The sequence below is a fragment of the Punica granatum genome, chromosome 4 (genome assembly GCF_007655135.1).
Source record: "Punica granatum isolate Tunisia-2019 chromosome 4, ASM765513v2, whole genome shotgun sequence".
Taxonomy (NCBI): Eukaryota; Viridiplantae; Streptophyta; class Magnoliopsida; order Myrtales; family Lythraceae; genus Punica; species Punica granatum.
In genome coordinates, this window is record NC_045130.1 from 30,541,795 (window position 1) to 30,559,107 (window position 17,313).

At 35.1% G+C, this 17,313-nt stretch overlaps 1 protein-coding gene across 12 annotated transcripts; it reads right to left on the reverse strand.

The window, feature by feature from the left end:
• Positions 1 to 12,094: 12,094 nt before the first annotated feature.
• On the reverse strand, positions 12,095 to 17,075 carry LOC116202520 (golgin subfamily A member 6-like protein 22). Of its 12 annotated transcripts, XR_004156086.1 has the most exons (7): positions 15,450 to 17,074; positions 14,819 to 14,926; positions 13,924 to 14,033; positions 13,457 to 13,611; positions 12,915 to 12,987; positions 12,675 to 12,731; positions 12,095 to 12,466 (listed from the first exon to the last, which is right to left on the reverse strand). XR_004156086.1 is itself a non-coding variant. In XM_031534099.1 (5 exons), the coding sequence occupies exons 1-4, from the start codon at positions 16,948 to 16,950 to the stop codon at positions 13,540 to 13,542; spliced, it is 1,791 nt and encodes a 596-aa protein (XP_031389959.1). In that variant the 5' UTR covers positions 16,951 to 17,074; the 3' UTR covers positions 12,095 to 12,987; positions 13,511 to 13,539. The 12 variants fall into 12 exon arrangements, 4 of the variants coding, with proteins under 4 accessions (XP_031389959.1, XP_031389958.1, XP_031389957.1 ...); XR_004156088.1 differs by lacking the exon at positions 12,675 to 12,731 and having other exon boundaries at positions 13,511 to 13,611; XR_004156087.1 differs by having other exon boundaries at positions 12,095 to 12,731; positions 13,511 to 13,611.
• Positions 17,076 to 17,313: the final 238 nt, after the last annotated feature.

The following is a 17,313-nucleotide window of genomic DNA, read 5'->3' on the forward strand; positions in this document are numbered from 1 at the left end:
TGGCGCTTTCTCGTATCACTTTACAACTTTTATTTCATGAAAAGTGTTTGATATTTATCAAGGAACAGTTTATTCCAAAATACTGTGTGGACCATTTTGAAGAGATCACCAAAATTTCAAAGTGAAAATACTATCCCATGAAATTTTAAGATGTCAAGAAAGGTTTAGGGTGTGTTTGTTTCTTTGAAAATTTTTTAACTCAACTCAACTCAACTTATCTTCAATTCAATATCACAATCATTACTTTTTTTTCATTTTTAAAATTTTTTTAACCATTCAATTCAATTTTTAATATTAAATTCTCTCAATTATTCATTATTTTTTCACAATTCAACAACACAATCATTACTTAATCATTACTTTCTCTCAATTATTTATTACTTTTTCACACTTTTACTCATAATTCAACAATACAATCATTACAAACTAATTAAAATCAAAACTCAACTCAACTCTAAATTTAAACGCACTCTTATGTGTTGATATTATATAATAGTCAACTCTTAGTTGGAACTTACTTTAACTTGTTCATGGCATTGAATTTTGGAAGAGAAAATGCATGTGAAATTGTCCCAATAAGTAATTAGAAGACGACTAATGCTATATTTAAGAGAGCCGAAGCTGTTAATGATGTCTTTAAAATCTTTTTTATAACAATTTTTGCCAGCAAAAGCTCCAATGATGGCATTTCATCATTTCTCAAATCCCTCTCAGCTTGTAATGAGAGAATTTCAATAAAATTAGTAAACCAAGTTCAAATATGAGCGCAATTTGGATTGCTTATTAGCTTCAACTTATACAAGTTTAACTCGAGAATGGAATTCTTGGAATTTTTCCCCCAGATCATTTTATTTTTTCTCATGCTATTGTTGAAAAGGAAAACTCTTGTTCAATAAAATTAAACACGAATGACACGAATAAGGCAGACAAATGGATCAGCTTACCACGAGCTCGTAGATTATGCGGAGCTACTCATGTATGCAAAACTGAATGACATCAAATGGCAAATCTCGCAATAGAAACGAATAAAGCACGAACATAACTCGACCACTTCTCATGAATGAAACGAATAAAGCACGAAGACATCACTAATAATCAAACTGCATAATAGTCCAACACTTTCATCTTCCATTCTTTGATTAGCACTACATAATGGGGAGAGGCCCCTAACAACCTCATTAGTGATGATAAGGTGGACAACATTAGGAGCTGAATTAAAATGACCAATCTGCATTCTCTGTTTGTCCACCTGAGAGCATCAGAGATTGTCGTCTATCGTTGCTACTAACTGGAAAGTATTAATCACAAATTTGTAATATATCATTTCTGCTTTCTAAATGATTCCATTATCTTTCAGTCGTTAATGAAATCCACTGCACTCTACAGTCGCCTTTGAAATGTGTCGAGTCCTCTCGGTATCCTAAATACGTAGGATTTACATAGATGTGAGAAAGATAAATATAGCAAGCCTCTCATCCTGAAGGAGAATAGGTGAAAAGGAAGATACATTGTATCGTGGTGGCGAGAGATAGACTACTTGCGTATCAAGAATAAAAAGTGGACAAATCATGAAACAATGAATAATTAAATACTTTGAGCCATCGAGAAGACAAGAACCATAAACTGAATGTTCGCAAAAGACAACATTTTATATGCGCTTTTTAACTTTTTTTATATCACAATAGATATATAGCTTAAAAAAAAAAAAGAAAAGCGTTAAAAATTTAAGTATATATATTTTTCTCAAGTTACAAGGGAGGCTCGTATGTCTAGTACGATAAAATGAAAATTCTAATAACTAATAAAGAAGCACGGGTAGTTTCACTGAGTATCGTAGCTGAAATATCTTGGTTGATAGAAAGGACGTGCGCCATAGCGTACACTCTCTCTATTGATTAAATATATATTTAAAAATTTTCTATTTGTAGAAATTTTTCGTTAAGTTTTTATATCTTGTAAGTAGTCATCCTGGCTTCCTATATACAAGAACTAAGTAGTAATATATCTAGAATACTCACTCAAATCTCCCTAAAGAACCCTGGGATAGCTTCCCTGAGAGCCTATAATAATCCTTGTACAAGAACATTCTGTGTCCATAATTTTTCAGATCACAAATTTCGGCCACACCTTTACTCCAAAATTTCTTAAACCTCTTCCCAAGGTAGTCTTTTTAAGTGCATATGCAATGCTCTAAAAAAATTGGCCCAGTTGCCTCCACGTAGCAATTGGATCGGGACACTTTTCTTCCTCCTAATGTGGAAGGACGAGAAATAGTTTCCCTGTCCGGATTAGAGGGCTGGGGGGAACACTTTTGGAGTTGCTAATTTAATGCCATTTGTACAATTTTTTTTTGCATATATGGCATTTAAGAGATACCATTATTTTAATTTTTAAAAATAAAATAAATAATTTAAGAAAAATCAACAAAAAAAAAATCTAGAGGAGAGAGTGGCAGTGTGGCTCAGTGCAAGCCACCATCGTCCCAAGGAAGGTTGTCAACGGTATCAAAGTTCACCAATGACCTTAAATGTGCGGGGGTTTTTGGGGCGAGCCACCACTACCCTCTCTTCCCCTCGAGGGTGCAGTGGCTTTATAAATTCTTTTGATTCCCCCTGTTTTTGTTTTTAAATTTCGAAGTATTTTTTTAAAATTAAAATAAAGAAATTCTAATTAATACACATGTGAAAAGAATTTTATGCACTGTGCCAAGTTAGTAGTCATGTCTATGTGATTTAACCGCTAAATTGATGAAACAGAGCAAATAACATATTTATCTCAAGGTAAAGAACGAGATTGAACAAAAAAAAAAGGGGATGAAATCAAACATTAAGTCATACATAAAGTATCAAATATGTACTTACCAGTGTTCAATTCCGTGTGTTGTACGGGTCTGTGTTGATATATTTATATTTTGTATGAATAATAATTATCATAGTTTAAGATATTAATTTACTTATTATTATTATTATTGAAAATAAAAGTTCTCAACAATCAATTTTCAAAAATAATTTTCAATAGAGTTGCATGAATGCTTTTAAATAGTTCAATTATAATTTTATAATCAACGTTCTTATTACATCATGTAAATTTATTTAACTTCTCTCACAATTTTAGTTTATATTATATATAATTATATTATTTTATATTATTTTCAAGTTTATAAAAATTTTCTTCTTATTACAGATTGTTATTATTCTATATAATATCATGTTTTCAATTTATATATTCTTTCGTCATGGTAATGATTGTTATTGTTCTATATAATAAGACATTATATATGTTTTTCTATATGTATATTAACTCTATTTTTTATATAGACTTTTCAAATGTTTTTTATTGTTTTAGACTTTATTAAGAGGTAATCATTTCTATGATTCATGATTCATTTTTTCAACACGTTTAGTTTTACTTTTCAATATGCTCATACATAAGTATGTTTAAATTTTATGATAAATTGTATATATGCTTCATTAATATACATAAGAATATCAAAATTTTTATATCAATTTCTATAACCTAGGCTCAATTTTTATAACGTCGCATTAAGTTAATTGGTGATATACATTTATCACTTATATATAATGAAGGAACTACGACAAAATTTTTCTCTTAATTGTATTTAGAAAGAGATCTAGGTACACTTAATTGCATTTATTAAATATTTTTAATTTTATCCATATTCTTTTAATTAATTGCATTTATTAATTTTTTTCCATGTTCTTTTAAATATTATATAGTGAGTAGGAGATGTACATTCATTAATTGCATTCATTAAAAATTTTAATTATTACCTTTGTTTTGTAATTTTCTTTTTCCATTTTTAAAATTTTCTTTTAAGCATTTATTATATACCCAATCTCATTTATTTTGCACCCAAGTAAATTTTAGTTATATATAGATCCCTAAACATAATTATTTGAAAGTATGTATTTTAATTTTTAATAAATTTTGTTTTTTTACTATATAAAAAATAGTAAAGTCCCTTTTTAATTTTAAAATTAAGCCCTACTTATGCAGAGGCCAACAGAGCATCATGCACACAATTTTCTTTTTCCTTTTCTTTTTCACTTGTTTTTTTTTCATTTTTCTTGTTTATCATGTTTTCTTCCTTTTCCTGGTAAGACATAGCCAATTGAGATTAATTAATTCTTCCTCAAACATTAGCTTGTCTGATATAATTCAAGCAAATTTGAAACTCTGTACTACAAGTGACATCTAGTGCAACTTGACAGATGCACCATACCCCGTGATTTCTATCTGTTTGGTATGAATATCAATATGCTTGGGTGGCTCCCATGGTGATGGCAGGATGACCTCTCCACCACTTTTCGCATCTGTACCCTTTCCCCATTGTTCCGATTTCTAGACTACGAAATTAGGGAAGTGCTATATTTTCTAGTCTTTAAACTTCAAAGCTGATATTCTTTTTATAAAAAAAATTAATCAATTATTATCAGTAGGCTCGAACTCGTATTACACATGGAGTGATTACTTAATTAAATTTATTAAATTATATTAAAAAATAATAAAGCTAAGAAACTAAATATCACTTTTACAAATAGAGGGCACGTTACAAATTTTATTATTATTTTTCCCCTTAGGATGTTAATTTATATGTTTGAAACTGGGATAGGAACATATACCGTGTCGAAACCTGCTCATTCTTAAAAAAAATTCTCATGATACATGCACTTGAAATGCATGTACGCTTCATACATATATTTACTCGAATAAACTTCAAGTAATTTTTACTCATAATTTAAGTAAATTATGTAGAAAATAAGCAAATTACTTGAGATCAAATAATTTAATTGAAACAAATATATAAATACTTGCTTGTGCCCCGCATACTTCTTCAATTTCATGTATATATCGGAGACCAACCCCACTCTTCAATTTCCTAGTCGAGTCAATGAGATTCATGCGTCCATTAAAAGCGGTGCGTACAGATAAGAATGCTTAACATCTTATTGGACCAACATTTTTTCTCTTGTCAGAAGCACGTGTTTATATGTTCTTGAACAAAACGTGATGAGTGGCCTCGCCCCTAATATGGTATCCTAAAGCCCCAGGATGGCCAAACTCCAGGCTCGGCCGGGAAAGATCTGGCTGTAGGACCTAGTCCTATCTGCAATAAGTCTCGTCCTCGGTTCGGATGTTGAACATATTGCTGACGATGATGCAATTTATTGAAGTGGTTAAGAAGTATATATATCTATAATAATTTGGAAAGACTCTTTAAAATCATCGTCCGTTACTGTTGTATCATTTGAAAATATCTCAAGAATATCCTTTGATATGTTTGATTGATCCCTTTAGAGCGTAAAATGAAATACCAATGACGAGGTCTCCATCAATGTCGGCACGGGATCGGATAGGGGTGCGTTTCATGATTGGAAAGGAAAGTTCATCTAGTGGCGATTAGACTACCTACGACCCTAAACCCAAGCACTTCTTCTATATATTAGAGTAGAGTGTCAAACTTTTTTTGGTTTGAACATTCGTATTTGAAAATTCAATGGGATCCGACTAATTCAATCGAGTCGAGTCGGATCACTGAGGGGTAAAACTCTATCGGCATTGATTTTTTTCCATTCACAAAAGTCAAAGTAGATATTTTATTTAAAGAAAATAAGTATAAAATTACTTGAACCAATTTCCATTGATATTACAGTATCAAACTTCAATCTTCAAGATAGGACCCCATAGGAGAATGCCAGATAAGCTAATTAACAGAACCACAAGGTAATAATGGAGCTGAGGTCCACCAAGAAAAGACTTTGATGGGCAACTCCCCACTCAATTAATTAGGGTACATGTGTAATTCCCTTGTCTTCCCCTCTCCTCTCTATCCCCCGGTCTAAGGGTCGGTACGGGACCGTTTGCTATGTGGCTCATAGTAGTCGTCCTTCTAGAAGAAAGTGATTGCCATTCATTATGAGAGTGTAAGAAAACAATGCAAGCAATCACCAGCATGATGGTCTAGTGGTTAAACTCCAAGCGTTCTATTTGAACAATACGAGTTCGAACCTCACTGAGGACGTAGAGCTCGCCACTATGTGAGTGTATTATGGGATGGCGGTGGCCGATCCATAATACTTGATCCAGTGGGCCTTGAACTTAATTCACTAATGTGTTGGTGGGGCCGCGATGATCAAGTTGGGCTAAGTCTCAACGAGCTATGGCGAAAGGAACATTTTGTGGCTGCTAGATTCCCTCAGTTGAGGCCGCTACAGCGGGCCAATAACCCGACCTAGCCTTTCAATTCAACGAAAAAAAGAAAACAATACAAGCAAAAGAGAAAATGAGGCAAAAGATGCAATGAAAATCCTTATTTATTTGAGATTGTTCGTACATATCGGTTAGATTTACAATCTCGAGATCTAAATTCCGACACAATTTGAATAAATCTTTTTCACAATTGAGCATCATCAAGTCTATATGAAACAGTATACGTATTATTAATACCGACACCACTCTAGAGGAAAAAAACAAAATCTAAAAGTAAGTACTCGTGGACTTGGTTTTGCCGTCGAATAGTTTCAATCATGAAATGGGCGTATGAAGGAACAATTTTTGGGACGTAAACAATATCTCAAGGGGTCCTTCTAGAAAAGGGGTCCTCCTCCTAAGGAAATAAACATGCATAAATAAAGAGATAATTGTATGAAGAACGACAGCTTAAAGAGAAGTGTTCTTGTCCGGTCACGTGAAACATGAAATGCTATTGCTAGCTACTGCTGAATTTCCCGCGAATAAAGTAGGGTGTAACAGATTACACGAGAAAGAACATGTACGAGAACGTATCAGATCCCGAAAGCGTAAACAAAAATGAGTCGAGAATGGCAGTTCGTATAAGTTCGATATGCGAATATGCACCTTTTTTCTTCCATTTTATAGCGGAAGGAAAAATAATAAAGGCATGGAAAATTCACCAAATCTTATTTCTGAATAAACTATCTTTACATTTGACCAGTAGATATTTAGAAAACAAAGAAAGAAAAAGGGGAAAAAAAAAGAAAGAAAAAGACATGAACTAGTTGATTAGAGATTCACGTAAGCCTAAGCCTTGAGAATTATCTGTTCACGGGTCAGGGAGGCGATCTTCAGGTATTTCCCTTTTCAACCAGTCCGCTACCTCGTTAAAAAACTCATGCTCTCCGCTGTTGCTGCATTATTTTCTTTACTTCGACCGACCTACCATCCGAATAGCGTGGTCAAACATCATTTTATACTAGAGAAGAGTTTATTGTAGTGACACAAATTGTCGCTTTGAAAATTTTAAATTTCGAATTCGATTATCTTCAATGAGACATCCCGTGTCCCTCTATTTCAATTTTACTATTCTCGTAGTAGGCTGATGGAACTCCCTATATTCGGAAAAAGAAAAACGTCCTTTCGCACGAGCACATGTGTTGGTCGATGCTCAAATGACTTCCGTTAGCAGAGGCATTTCTGTCAAAATTGTCCACCCCACCTATGACTCCGACATTCTACAGAGACGAACGTCAGCACACATGCACAAATGACCCGTCGGCCGAGGCAATTTCCTGAAATTTCAAATTACAGAAAATCAGCTTTAAGCACTGATGCAAACGGATTTGATTGGCATTTGGCACAACCAACTACTTCGATCACTCGAATTAAGAAATTACTGTGACTACCATTCTTACGCCGAAGCAATGTGAGACGTTCCATTAAATGGCAAGATATAGCTAATTATGTTATTTGATCAGTTCCACATTATCATTTGCACTAAATATGAGGACAGATAGCACCTTCTGGCAAGGGAGCAGAATATGTCAATTTAGCATGTATGACTCGTAAAGAACGAGATTGGACAAAAAAAAAAAAGAGGATGAAATCAAACATTAAGTCAGACCTGAAGTATCAAATATGTACTTACTAGTATTTAATCCCGTGCACTATACGGGTCTGTATTTATATATTTATATTTTATACGAATAATAATTATCACAGTTTAAGATATTAATTTACTTATTATTATTATTATTGAAAATGAAAGTTCTCAACAATCATTTTTTAAAAATAATTTTCAATAGAGTTGCATGAATGCTTTCAAATAGTTCGATTATAATTTTATAATCAACGTTCTTATTACATCATGTAAATGTATTGAACTTCTCTCACAATTTTATCTTATATTATATATAATGGTAAATTACACTGGTGGTCCAAAAAGTTTTAATAATGTATCAGGTTGGTTCAAAAAGTTTTTTTTACTACTCGATGGTACCAAATGTTTCAAAGTTGTAATATGATAGTATAAACCGTCATCTCGCGATTGACACCGTCAAGCCATCCTTTATAGTGCAAAATCGATTTTTATGGGACGTTACATGATGGTGCAAAATATTTTGCATTTGTAACTTAATAGTACAAAATGTTTTATGTAAGTTACATGATGGTATAAAATTTACAGTCTTGTAAAGGACGGCTTGACGGCGTTGCTAGCGAGATGACGGTTTGTACCATTATATTACAACTTTGAAACATTTTGTACCATCAAGTAGCAAAAAAAAATTTGGATTAACCTGATACATTATTAAAACTTTTTAATTATATTATTTTATATATTTTTATTATCAAATTTATAAAAAAATTCTTCTGATTAAAGATTGTTATTATTATTATGTATAATATCATTTTTTCAATTTATATAATATTCCATCATGGGTAATGATTGTTATTGTTGTACATAATAAGACATTATATATGTTTTTCTATATGTATATTAACTCTATTTTTATATACACTTTTTATATATTTCTTATTGTTTTAGACTTTATTAAGATGTAATCATTTCTATTATTCATGATTCAATTTTTTAACACATTCAATTTTACTTTTCCATATGCTCGTACATATGTATGTTTAGTTTTTATAATAAATTGTATATCTGCTTCATTAATTTGCGTAAGAATATTAAAATTTTTATATCAATTTCTATAACCTAGCTCAATTTTTATAACATCACATTAAGTTAATTATTTATATACATTTATCACTTATAAAAAATTAAGGAACTACGACAAGAATTTTCTCTTAATTGTATTTAGAAAGAAATTTAGGTACACTTAATTGCATTTATTAAATATTTTAAATTATTATTTATTTTAAATATTTTCCATATTCTTTTAATTAATTGCATTTATTAAATATTTTTCCATGTTCTTTTAAATATTATATAGTGAGTAGGAGATGTTCATTCATTAATTGCATTTATTAATTTTTTATTATTATCTTTGTTTTGTAATTTTCTTTTTCCATTTTTTAAATTTTCTTTTAAGCATTTATTATATTCCCAATCTCATTTATTATGCACCCATGTAAATTTTAGTTATATATAAATCCCTAAACATAATTATTTGAAAGTATGTCTTTTAATTTTTAATAAATTTTGTTTTTTTACTATATAAAAAATAGTAAAGTCCCTTTTAATTTTTTTAAATTAAGACCCTACTTATGTAGAGGCCAACAGAGCATCATGCACACAATTTTCTTTTTCTTTTTATTTTTCACTTTTTTCACTTTTCTTGTTTATCATTTTTTTCTTCCTTTTCCCGGTGAGACATAGCCAATCGAGATTAATTAATTCTCCCTCAAACATTAGCTTGTCCAATATAATTCAAGCGGATTTGAAACACTGTACTGCACGTAGCATCTGATACAGCTTGACAATTGCACCATACCTCGTGATTTTTGTTTGTTTGGTATGAATATCAATATGCTTATGTGGCTCCGATGGTGATGGCGGGGTGACCTCTCGACCACTTTTCACATTTTGCTCTTTCCCCATTGTTCCGATTTCTGGACTACCAAATTAGGGAAGTGCTATCTTTTCTAGTCTTTAAACTTCAAAGCTGATATTCTTTTTTAAAAAAATTAATCAATTATTATCACTAGGCTCGAACCCGTATTACACATGGAGTGATTACTGAATTAAATTTATTAAATTATATTAAAAAATAATTCAACTAAGAAACTAAATATCACTTTTACGAATAGATGGCACGTTATAAATTTTATTATTATTTTTTTCCTTAGGATGTTAATTTATATGTTTGAAATTGGGATGGGAACTTATACTGTGTCGGAACCTGCTCGCTCTTAAAAAAAATCTTTTGATACACACACTTGAAATATATGTACGGTTCATACATATATTTACTTGAATAAACTTAAAAGTAATTTTTACTTATAATTCAAGTAAATTATGTAGAAAATGAGTAAATTACTTGAGATCAAATAATTTAATTGAAACAAATATATAAATACTTGATTGTGCCACGCATACTTCATCAATCTCAGGTATATATCGTATACTAACCCACTCTTGAATTTCCTAGTCGAATCATTGAGATTCATGTGTCCATTGAAAGCTGTGCGTACATATAAGAATGCCTAACATCTTATCGGACGACATTTTTTCTCTTGTCAGAAGCACGTGTTTATATGTTCTTGAACAAAACGGGATGCATGGCCTCGCCCCTAATATAGTATCCTACTCCTACAGCCTCAGGATGGCCAACTAGAGGCTCGGTCGGGACAGATCTGGCTGTAGGACCTAGTCCTATCTACAATAAGTCTCATCCTCGGTTCGGATGACGAACATATCGCTGAAGATGATGGAATTTTATTGAAGTGGTTAAGGAGTATATATATCGATAGTAATTTGGAGAGACTCTTTAAAATCGTTATCCGTTACCATTGTATCATTTGAAAATATCTCAAGTGTATCATTTGATATGTTTGATTGATCCCTTTAGAGCGTAAAATGAAATACCAATGACGAGGTCTCCATCAATGTCGGCACGGGATCCACTTATCTGATGGGGGTGCGTTTCGTGATTGGAAAGGGAAGATCATCTAGTGGCAATTAGACTACCTATGACCCTAGACCCAAGCACTTGTTCTATATATTCGAGTAGAGTATCAAACTTTTTTTGGGTGTGAACATTGATATCCGAAAATTCAATGGGTTTCGACTAATCCAGTCGAGTCGAGTCAGCTCACAAAGGGGTAAAACTCTATCAGCGTTGATTTTTTTCATTCACAAATACTCGAACCAGAAATTTTATTTAAAGAAAATAAATATCAAACCGCTTAAATTAATTCACGATGATAGTACCGTATCAAACTTTGGTCTTCAAGAAAAGAGTTTGATGGGCAACTTCTCCACTCAATTAATTCTGGTACATGTGAAATTTCCTTGTCTTCCCCTCTCCTCTCTATTCCCCGGTCTCTGGGTCGGTACATGATCGTTTGCTACATGGTTCACAATCGTCGTCCTTCTAGAAGAAAGTTATTGCGATTCATTATGAAAGGGTAAGAAAACAATATAAGCAAAAGATGCAGCGAAACTTCCTTATTTATCGAGATTGTTCGTACATATCGGGTAGATTTACAATCTCGAGATCTAAATCCCTAATGGGATAATTTTCCCCTTCATTTGAATAAATCATTTTAACAATTGAGCATCACCAATGTTTTATTATATACGTATTACTGATACCGACACCACTCTAGAGGAAAAAAATAAAATCTAAAAGTAAGTACTCGTGGACTTGGTTTTACCAAAAGAATAGGGAAAAGGACCATCCAATAGTTTCAATCATGAAATGGGCGTATGAAGGAACAATTTTTGGGACGTAAACGATATCTTTTTTGGCAAATTAGATTGGACCACGTGATCTATCAATCAATCCATTATCTATTTCTATTATGAGGATTAAAAGGGGTCCTTCTAGAAATGGGGTCCTCCTCCTTAGGAAATAAACAAACATAAATAAAGAGATAATTGCAAGAAGGACGACAGCTTAAAGAGAAGTGTTCTTGTCCGGTCACGCGAAACATGAAATGCTATTGCTAGCTACTGCTGAATTTCCTGCGAATAAAGTAGGGTGGAACTTATACTGTGTCGAACGGCAGTTGTTTCTAAGGCGGCCAAAATCTGAAAAGAGATTCGCTTCTACGGACAACCAAATTTGTCGATTTAGATGACATTGGTATAAGTTCGATATGTGAATATGCACCTTTTTTCTTCCATTTTATAGCGGAAGGAAAAATAATAAAGCCATGGAAAATTCACCAAATCGTATTTCCGAATAAACTACCATTACATTCGACCCTCTCTCTTGATTTAATGCAGTTATGAGGAAGGCGAAAGCCGTGAAACGATCACGGTAAGCTGCAATCACCAGCAATTAATTAAATTAAAGAAAGAAAGAAAGAAAGAAAGAAAAAGGAAAGGAAAAAAAAAAAAAGAAGAGAGAAAGACATGAACAAGTTGATTAGAGATTCAAGTAATCCTAAGCCTTGAGAATTATCTGTTCACGGATCAGGGAGGCGATCTTCAGGTGTTTCACGTTTCACACAGTCCGCTGCCTCGTTGAAAAACTCATGCTCTCCGCTGTTGCTGCATTCTTTCTTTACTTTGAACGACCTACCATCCGAATAGCGTGGTCAAACATCATTTTACACTAAAAAAAAGTTTATTGTAGTGGCACAAATCGTCGCCTTGAAAACTTTAGATTTCGAATTCGATTCTCATCAATGAGACATCCCCTGTCCCTCTATTTTGATTTTACTATTCTCGTGGTAGGCTGATGAAACTCCCTTATATTCGGAAAAAGAAAAACATCCTTTCACACCTGTTCAAGAAAAGAGTTTTAAACGATCGGACGTCATCTCTCGCCATCGAGATGCCCCTGAAAGCCGAATTTGACATAGAAGATACTACCATGTGAGAATCAAGATGCCGATATTAATGGATCGGAAGTAGGATTATAGGTAGTTTTCCGGCACCCAAAAAACATGACTTCAAGGCGAGGAAAGTTTTTGATGCAACAGCAGCAGATATGATGGCCCAGCTACAGATGCAATACCCTTACCTTTGAATTGCCATTTAAACTCCGCACTTATTGGAGATTCCAAATGAAACGAAATGTCTTGAGACAGTTCCACCTGCGAAAGTTAATGAAGCTCGTCCGGTAAAAGGTATGATGTTATGCAAACCATTTCACCATTCCAGAGATTCGAGATGAGGGTGGAAATGGATAATATCACATCAGCAAAACTATCATTGGACTCAGAAACACAACACTGCCATCATATATCCTGTGAATGGCCCGTAAAATAGATAATATTCTGGACCAATTTGCAGATCGATAACAGGTTTCATCTTTTCTTATTCATTGATATCAAAACCAATCTTATAGCAGATAATTTCTATTTTCTAGTCCTATGAGAAATACTCTTCATGTATAATGGAACAGAGAGGAGGTTAGCATTAATCGAGAAGGACAGGGACCTATTCATCATAAACCGAAGATAAAGATCTAGGTGAAGATGGTAATTAATTAGCGGAAACACTGCATTTTGGCTGGTTGATTATATATAGGGATCTAACATTTCTCAGTTGCTCCTATTTTACCTTATATCCATCAGTTTGTAGATAAAGATGTACAAGGCAATTGTGGTGCAGCACCTACTAATGCGCCAATTGATGGACGCACTTCAAGCAACAGCACTGGAAGGTGGAGGAGCTAGCCCCTGTTGAACGGACCATCGAGGTCTCTTATTGTGATCCTGTGGAAACATAATATACTACATTAATATACACGCCGTGTTCAAAATTTATGAGAAGCAGTGAATGAGAATCGCTCAAATTGAGGCTCTTCAGCCAAATATAAAACCCAATATGTGTTGTTTTAGTGGAGAAACTTGCACTTATTTTCCTTCCATCAAGATCTACGTAAATCGTATTATTCAATATCTCTCACATCGTTAAGAGTAAGGTTTCATGGCTTAAACTCTGATTCACTTCCTTCCTCTCTCGGAGTGAGTGGGAGCGCAAGAGAACTCGAGATTAGTCGTGCAATAAAAGAAGAGGTAACATACCCCAATTTCAGTCACAAAATGGCAGGAGGAACATTTAACTGATGGAGCACCATATGGGTACATAAGCAAAACCGCACAGCTGCTACACTTGACCTGTCCAACCTGGTGCTCTGGCAGAAGTCCGGGAACGAAGAAAAATAAAAAAGGATCAGCCGATTTCAGCAAGAAAAAATATTTATGTGCAAACAATAAAAGGATTGACCAGAATTGGTAATATTACAAACAACTTATAGTCTCAATCCACTCACTTTTCTAGATCGAGAGCAATGATGCATTTCTATGTCTCCCCATAAAATGGTTACTTCAATCATACTTGAAAACACCAACAAAATTTTCGAGAATAAAAAGAAAGCAGAGGATGAGTCTGCAACCACAGTCGAGGGCAGGCTGAGGCATAAAAAGGCAGAATATGGCAAATTCCGTTGGGCTTATTGTTAAATTTAAATCAATAGAGCATGTAACAACAAATTAATATGACATTCCTCCAGTCTCCTCCTCAACATGCCTCTTTCTCCCCACAGCCTAATCTACGACTATGTATTTCATATTTTAAAAGCCAAGAATAGATAATATCCAGACTATCTTGAAATTTCAAATTACAGAAAATCAGCTTTAAGCACTGATGCAACGGATTTGATTGGCATTTGGCACAACCAACTTCTTCGATCACTCAAATTAAGAAATTACTGTGACTACCATTCTTATGCCGAAGCAAGGTCTGGAAACTTTATAATTTTTTAACTGAAATGGAAGATGAACTCATTCCCCCCTACTTCCCCATCTAGACAGCGTTCGTGCTATTGCTAGAATGAAAAGATCCTTCAAACTGTCGTAAAACAAATAATATGAACTCTTAATCAGGGGGATAAAAAGATACAAAGATGAAGACAGAAACCTTCTAATACAAAATTAACTGTCTGGCAACAAGAGCATTGGACATATCTGGCTCCTCTTATATATGAAAGTAACCGCCGACAAGAACCACAAACCATCTGAGCCATCTCTGCATTGCAGTTGTGTCAGTAAAGCAATGTGAGACATTCTATTAAATGGCAAGATATAGCTAATTATGTTATTTGATCAGTTCCACATTATCATTTGCACTAAATATGAGGACAGATAGAAAATATTAGGGCCAATCTAAGCTATTTAGCTAGTCCTCATCCGAAACCTAGAAAAAGTCAAATTTAAGAAAAATGCAAAGCGATGGATCATGTCAATACTGGTCGAAACTTACTACAGATAGCGTTTGAGAAAGTGAAAACTAAGAAGAGGCTCTAGAGCAAACTTGGAAAATTACATTAGACGGCACCTGCATATAAGAGAAACTACAACTACATATTGCAAGTTCGTTGTAAGCAACTATGTTTAGCATTTTCCTATTAAGCAGAGCAGTGGTAGATACTCGAAGTAAAACAACAGCGAACACTTTCATAGGACCATTTTCAATGCAAAGAGGTTTCAATAGCTTACTGCCTAGGCACAAATTATCCCAGAAAACGGAAAATTCGAGCATAAAAACTGACCATAAGCTGGAGCAGGAGGCCGAGGTGCCTCTGCCATTGGTGGCCGCAGCTGCTGTGATGATGGTGGTTGTGGCGGTGAAATTGATTTTGCAGCAGGTGGTAGCACATCAGCCTGTGTGGGGGGCAGTTGATACCCCGGAGGCGGACCTTCATCTTCCTCGTCACCGTCCACCTCCTCCACTTTCATCTTTACGTCTTCCTTCCCCACTACTTCTTCCTTCACCGTTACTTTTTTCGAACAAGGTGATGACTCCCCAGAGTGAAATCCTGGTGGCAGACCCTCTTCCCCTTCTTCTTCTTGTGGCTCCACCTTCAGTTCCATTTGATTTTCAACCCTCGCCGCTTCCTTCATCGCCATTCCTTCGACATTGTCCTGCTCCTCATCCTTCACCTTCTCCTCCAGTGCTTCCACCTGTTCTTCTTGCTTCACAGCTACCTCGATTGTAGACAATGGCGGGTTTGTTGATTGAGGCAGTGGTGCAACTAAAGATCCCGATTGCAGACCTTCTTCTTCCTCTTCTTCCCGCGGTTCAATCGTAGCTTCCATTACTCTTTCTTGTTGCACCATTACCTCACACTCCACCTTGTCCCTCAACTCTTCCATGGATTCATCGTGCTCGACTCTTTCCCTCCTTTCTTCTTGCATCGGCTCATGGGGATCGATTCTTTCCATCCTTTCATCTTCAACCGCTTCCACTGGCTCAATTCTTTCTCTCCCTTCTTCCGCCAACACGTTGTTTTCCATTCTGCCTCTCTCTTCTGCCACCACTTCATCGGTCTCCATTCTTTCCTCCTCTTCTTCTCCCACCAATTCCTCAGACTCGACTGCCTCCCTCTCTTCTTCCACCAATTCGTTGCTTTCCCTTTGGCCTCTCTCTCCATCCACTGCTTCGCCGATCGCAATTCTCTCCTCATTGTCTTCTGCCAATTCCGCGGAGCCGATTCTTTCCTTCTTCTCTTCCTCCAGTCCACTGCTCTTCGTTCTGCCTTCATCTTCTTCTGCCGCTCTATCGGCCTTCATTCTCTTCTTGTCGCCTTCTTCCATAGCTTCATCCGTCTCCATTCTTTCCACCGGTCTTTCCACTGACTCGTTGCTCTCCGTTCTATCTCTCACTTCCTCTACCACTCCATTGCTCTCGTTACCGTTAATCTCTTCTTCCACAGATTCCTCGCCCTCGACTACGCTTCTCACTTCATTTACAACTCCATTGCTGTTCTTCCCGTTATTAATCTTTTCATCAATCGATTCAGTACCCTCGATTCCGCTCCTCACTTGTTCGACCACTCCATTGCTCTCATACTTGTTGTTCATCTCCACTTCCTCCGCCAATTCCTCTCTCTGGATTCCATCTTCTACCTGCCGCTCTTTCGCCGATTGCTTGCATTGGTTTCCGCCGTTCTCTTCCTCCACCAGCTCCTCGCTCCCGATTCCCTCTCTCAGTCGTTGCTCCACCGCTTCATCGCCCTCGATCATGGCTCTCACTTCTTCCGTAATCTCCATGCTCTGGCCTTCCGTTCACTACTACTGTTGTTGTGCGGTGCTTTCCCCTTCAACTTTCACTCTCTTCTCAGTCTTCGCTGCTTCCGCTTTCTCCGGTCCGGCAATGTCTCTCCCTTCCCTTCCCCCAGCAATTTTTGAACTTTTGAGCTAGGCCCCCGCTTTTCCATATAATTACAAACCTGCCCTACTTGAGGTATTTTTTGCTTTACAGCAAAAAAATTCAAGGAAAAATAATAAAAATTAAATACGCAGTAGACTCCATTTTCCGAAATTTCTGAACCAAACCAAAAGGTCCAGAGCCGAGAAAATATTACGTGATACTAATCAAGGGTGCGCGGGTACCTCACACATTCTAAGATTTTA

Bases quoted from the DNA above. Each gene is read 5' to 3' on its own strand.
- LOC116202520 (XM_031534097.1), bottom strand. From the start codon at position 16,950: ATGGAGATTACGGAAGAAGTGAGAGCCATGATCGAGGGCGATGAAGCG. The intron at 14,927-15,449 runs GTCAGTTTTTAT...ACTGCAATGCAG, and splicing joins GCCTCCTGCTCCAGCTTATG to AGATGGCTCAGATGGTTTGT. The intron at 14,034-14,818 runs GTTTCTGTCTTC...GACTTCTGCCAG, and splicing joins AGTTAATTTTGTATTAGAAG to AGCACCAGGTTGGACAGGTC.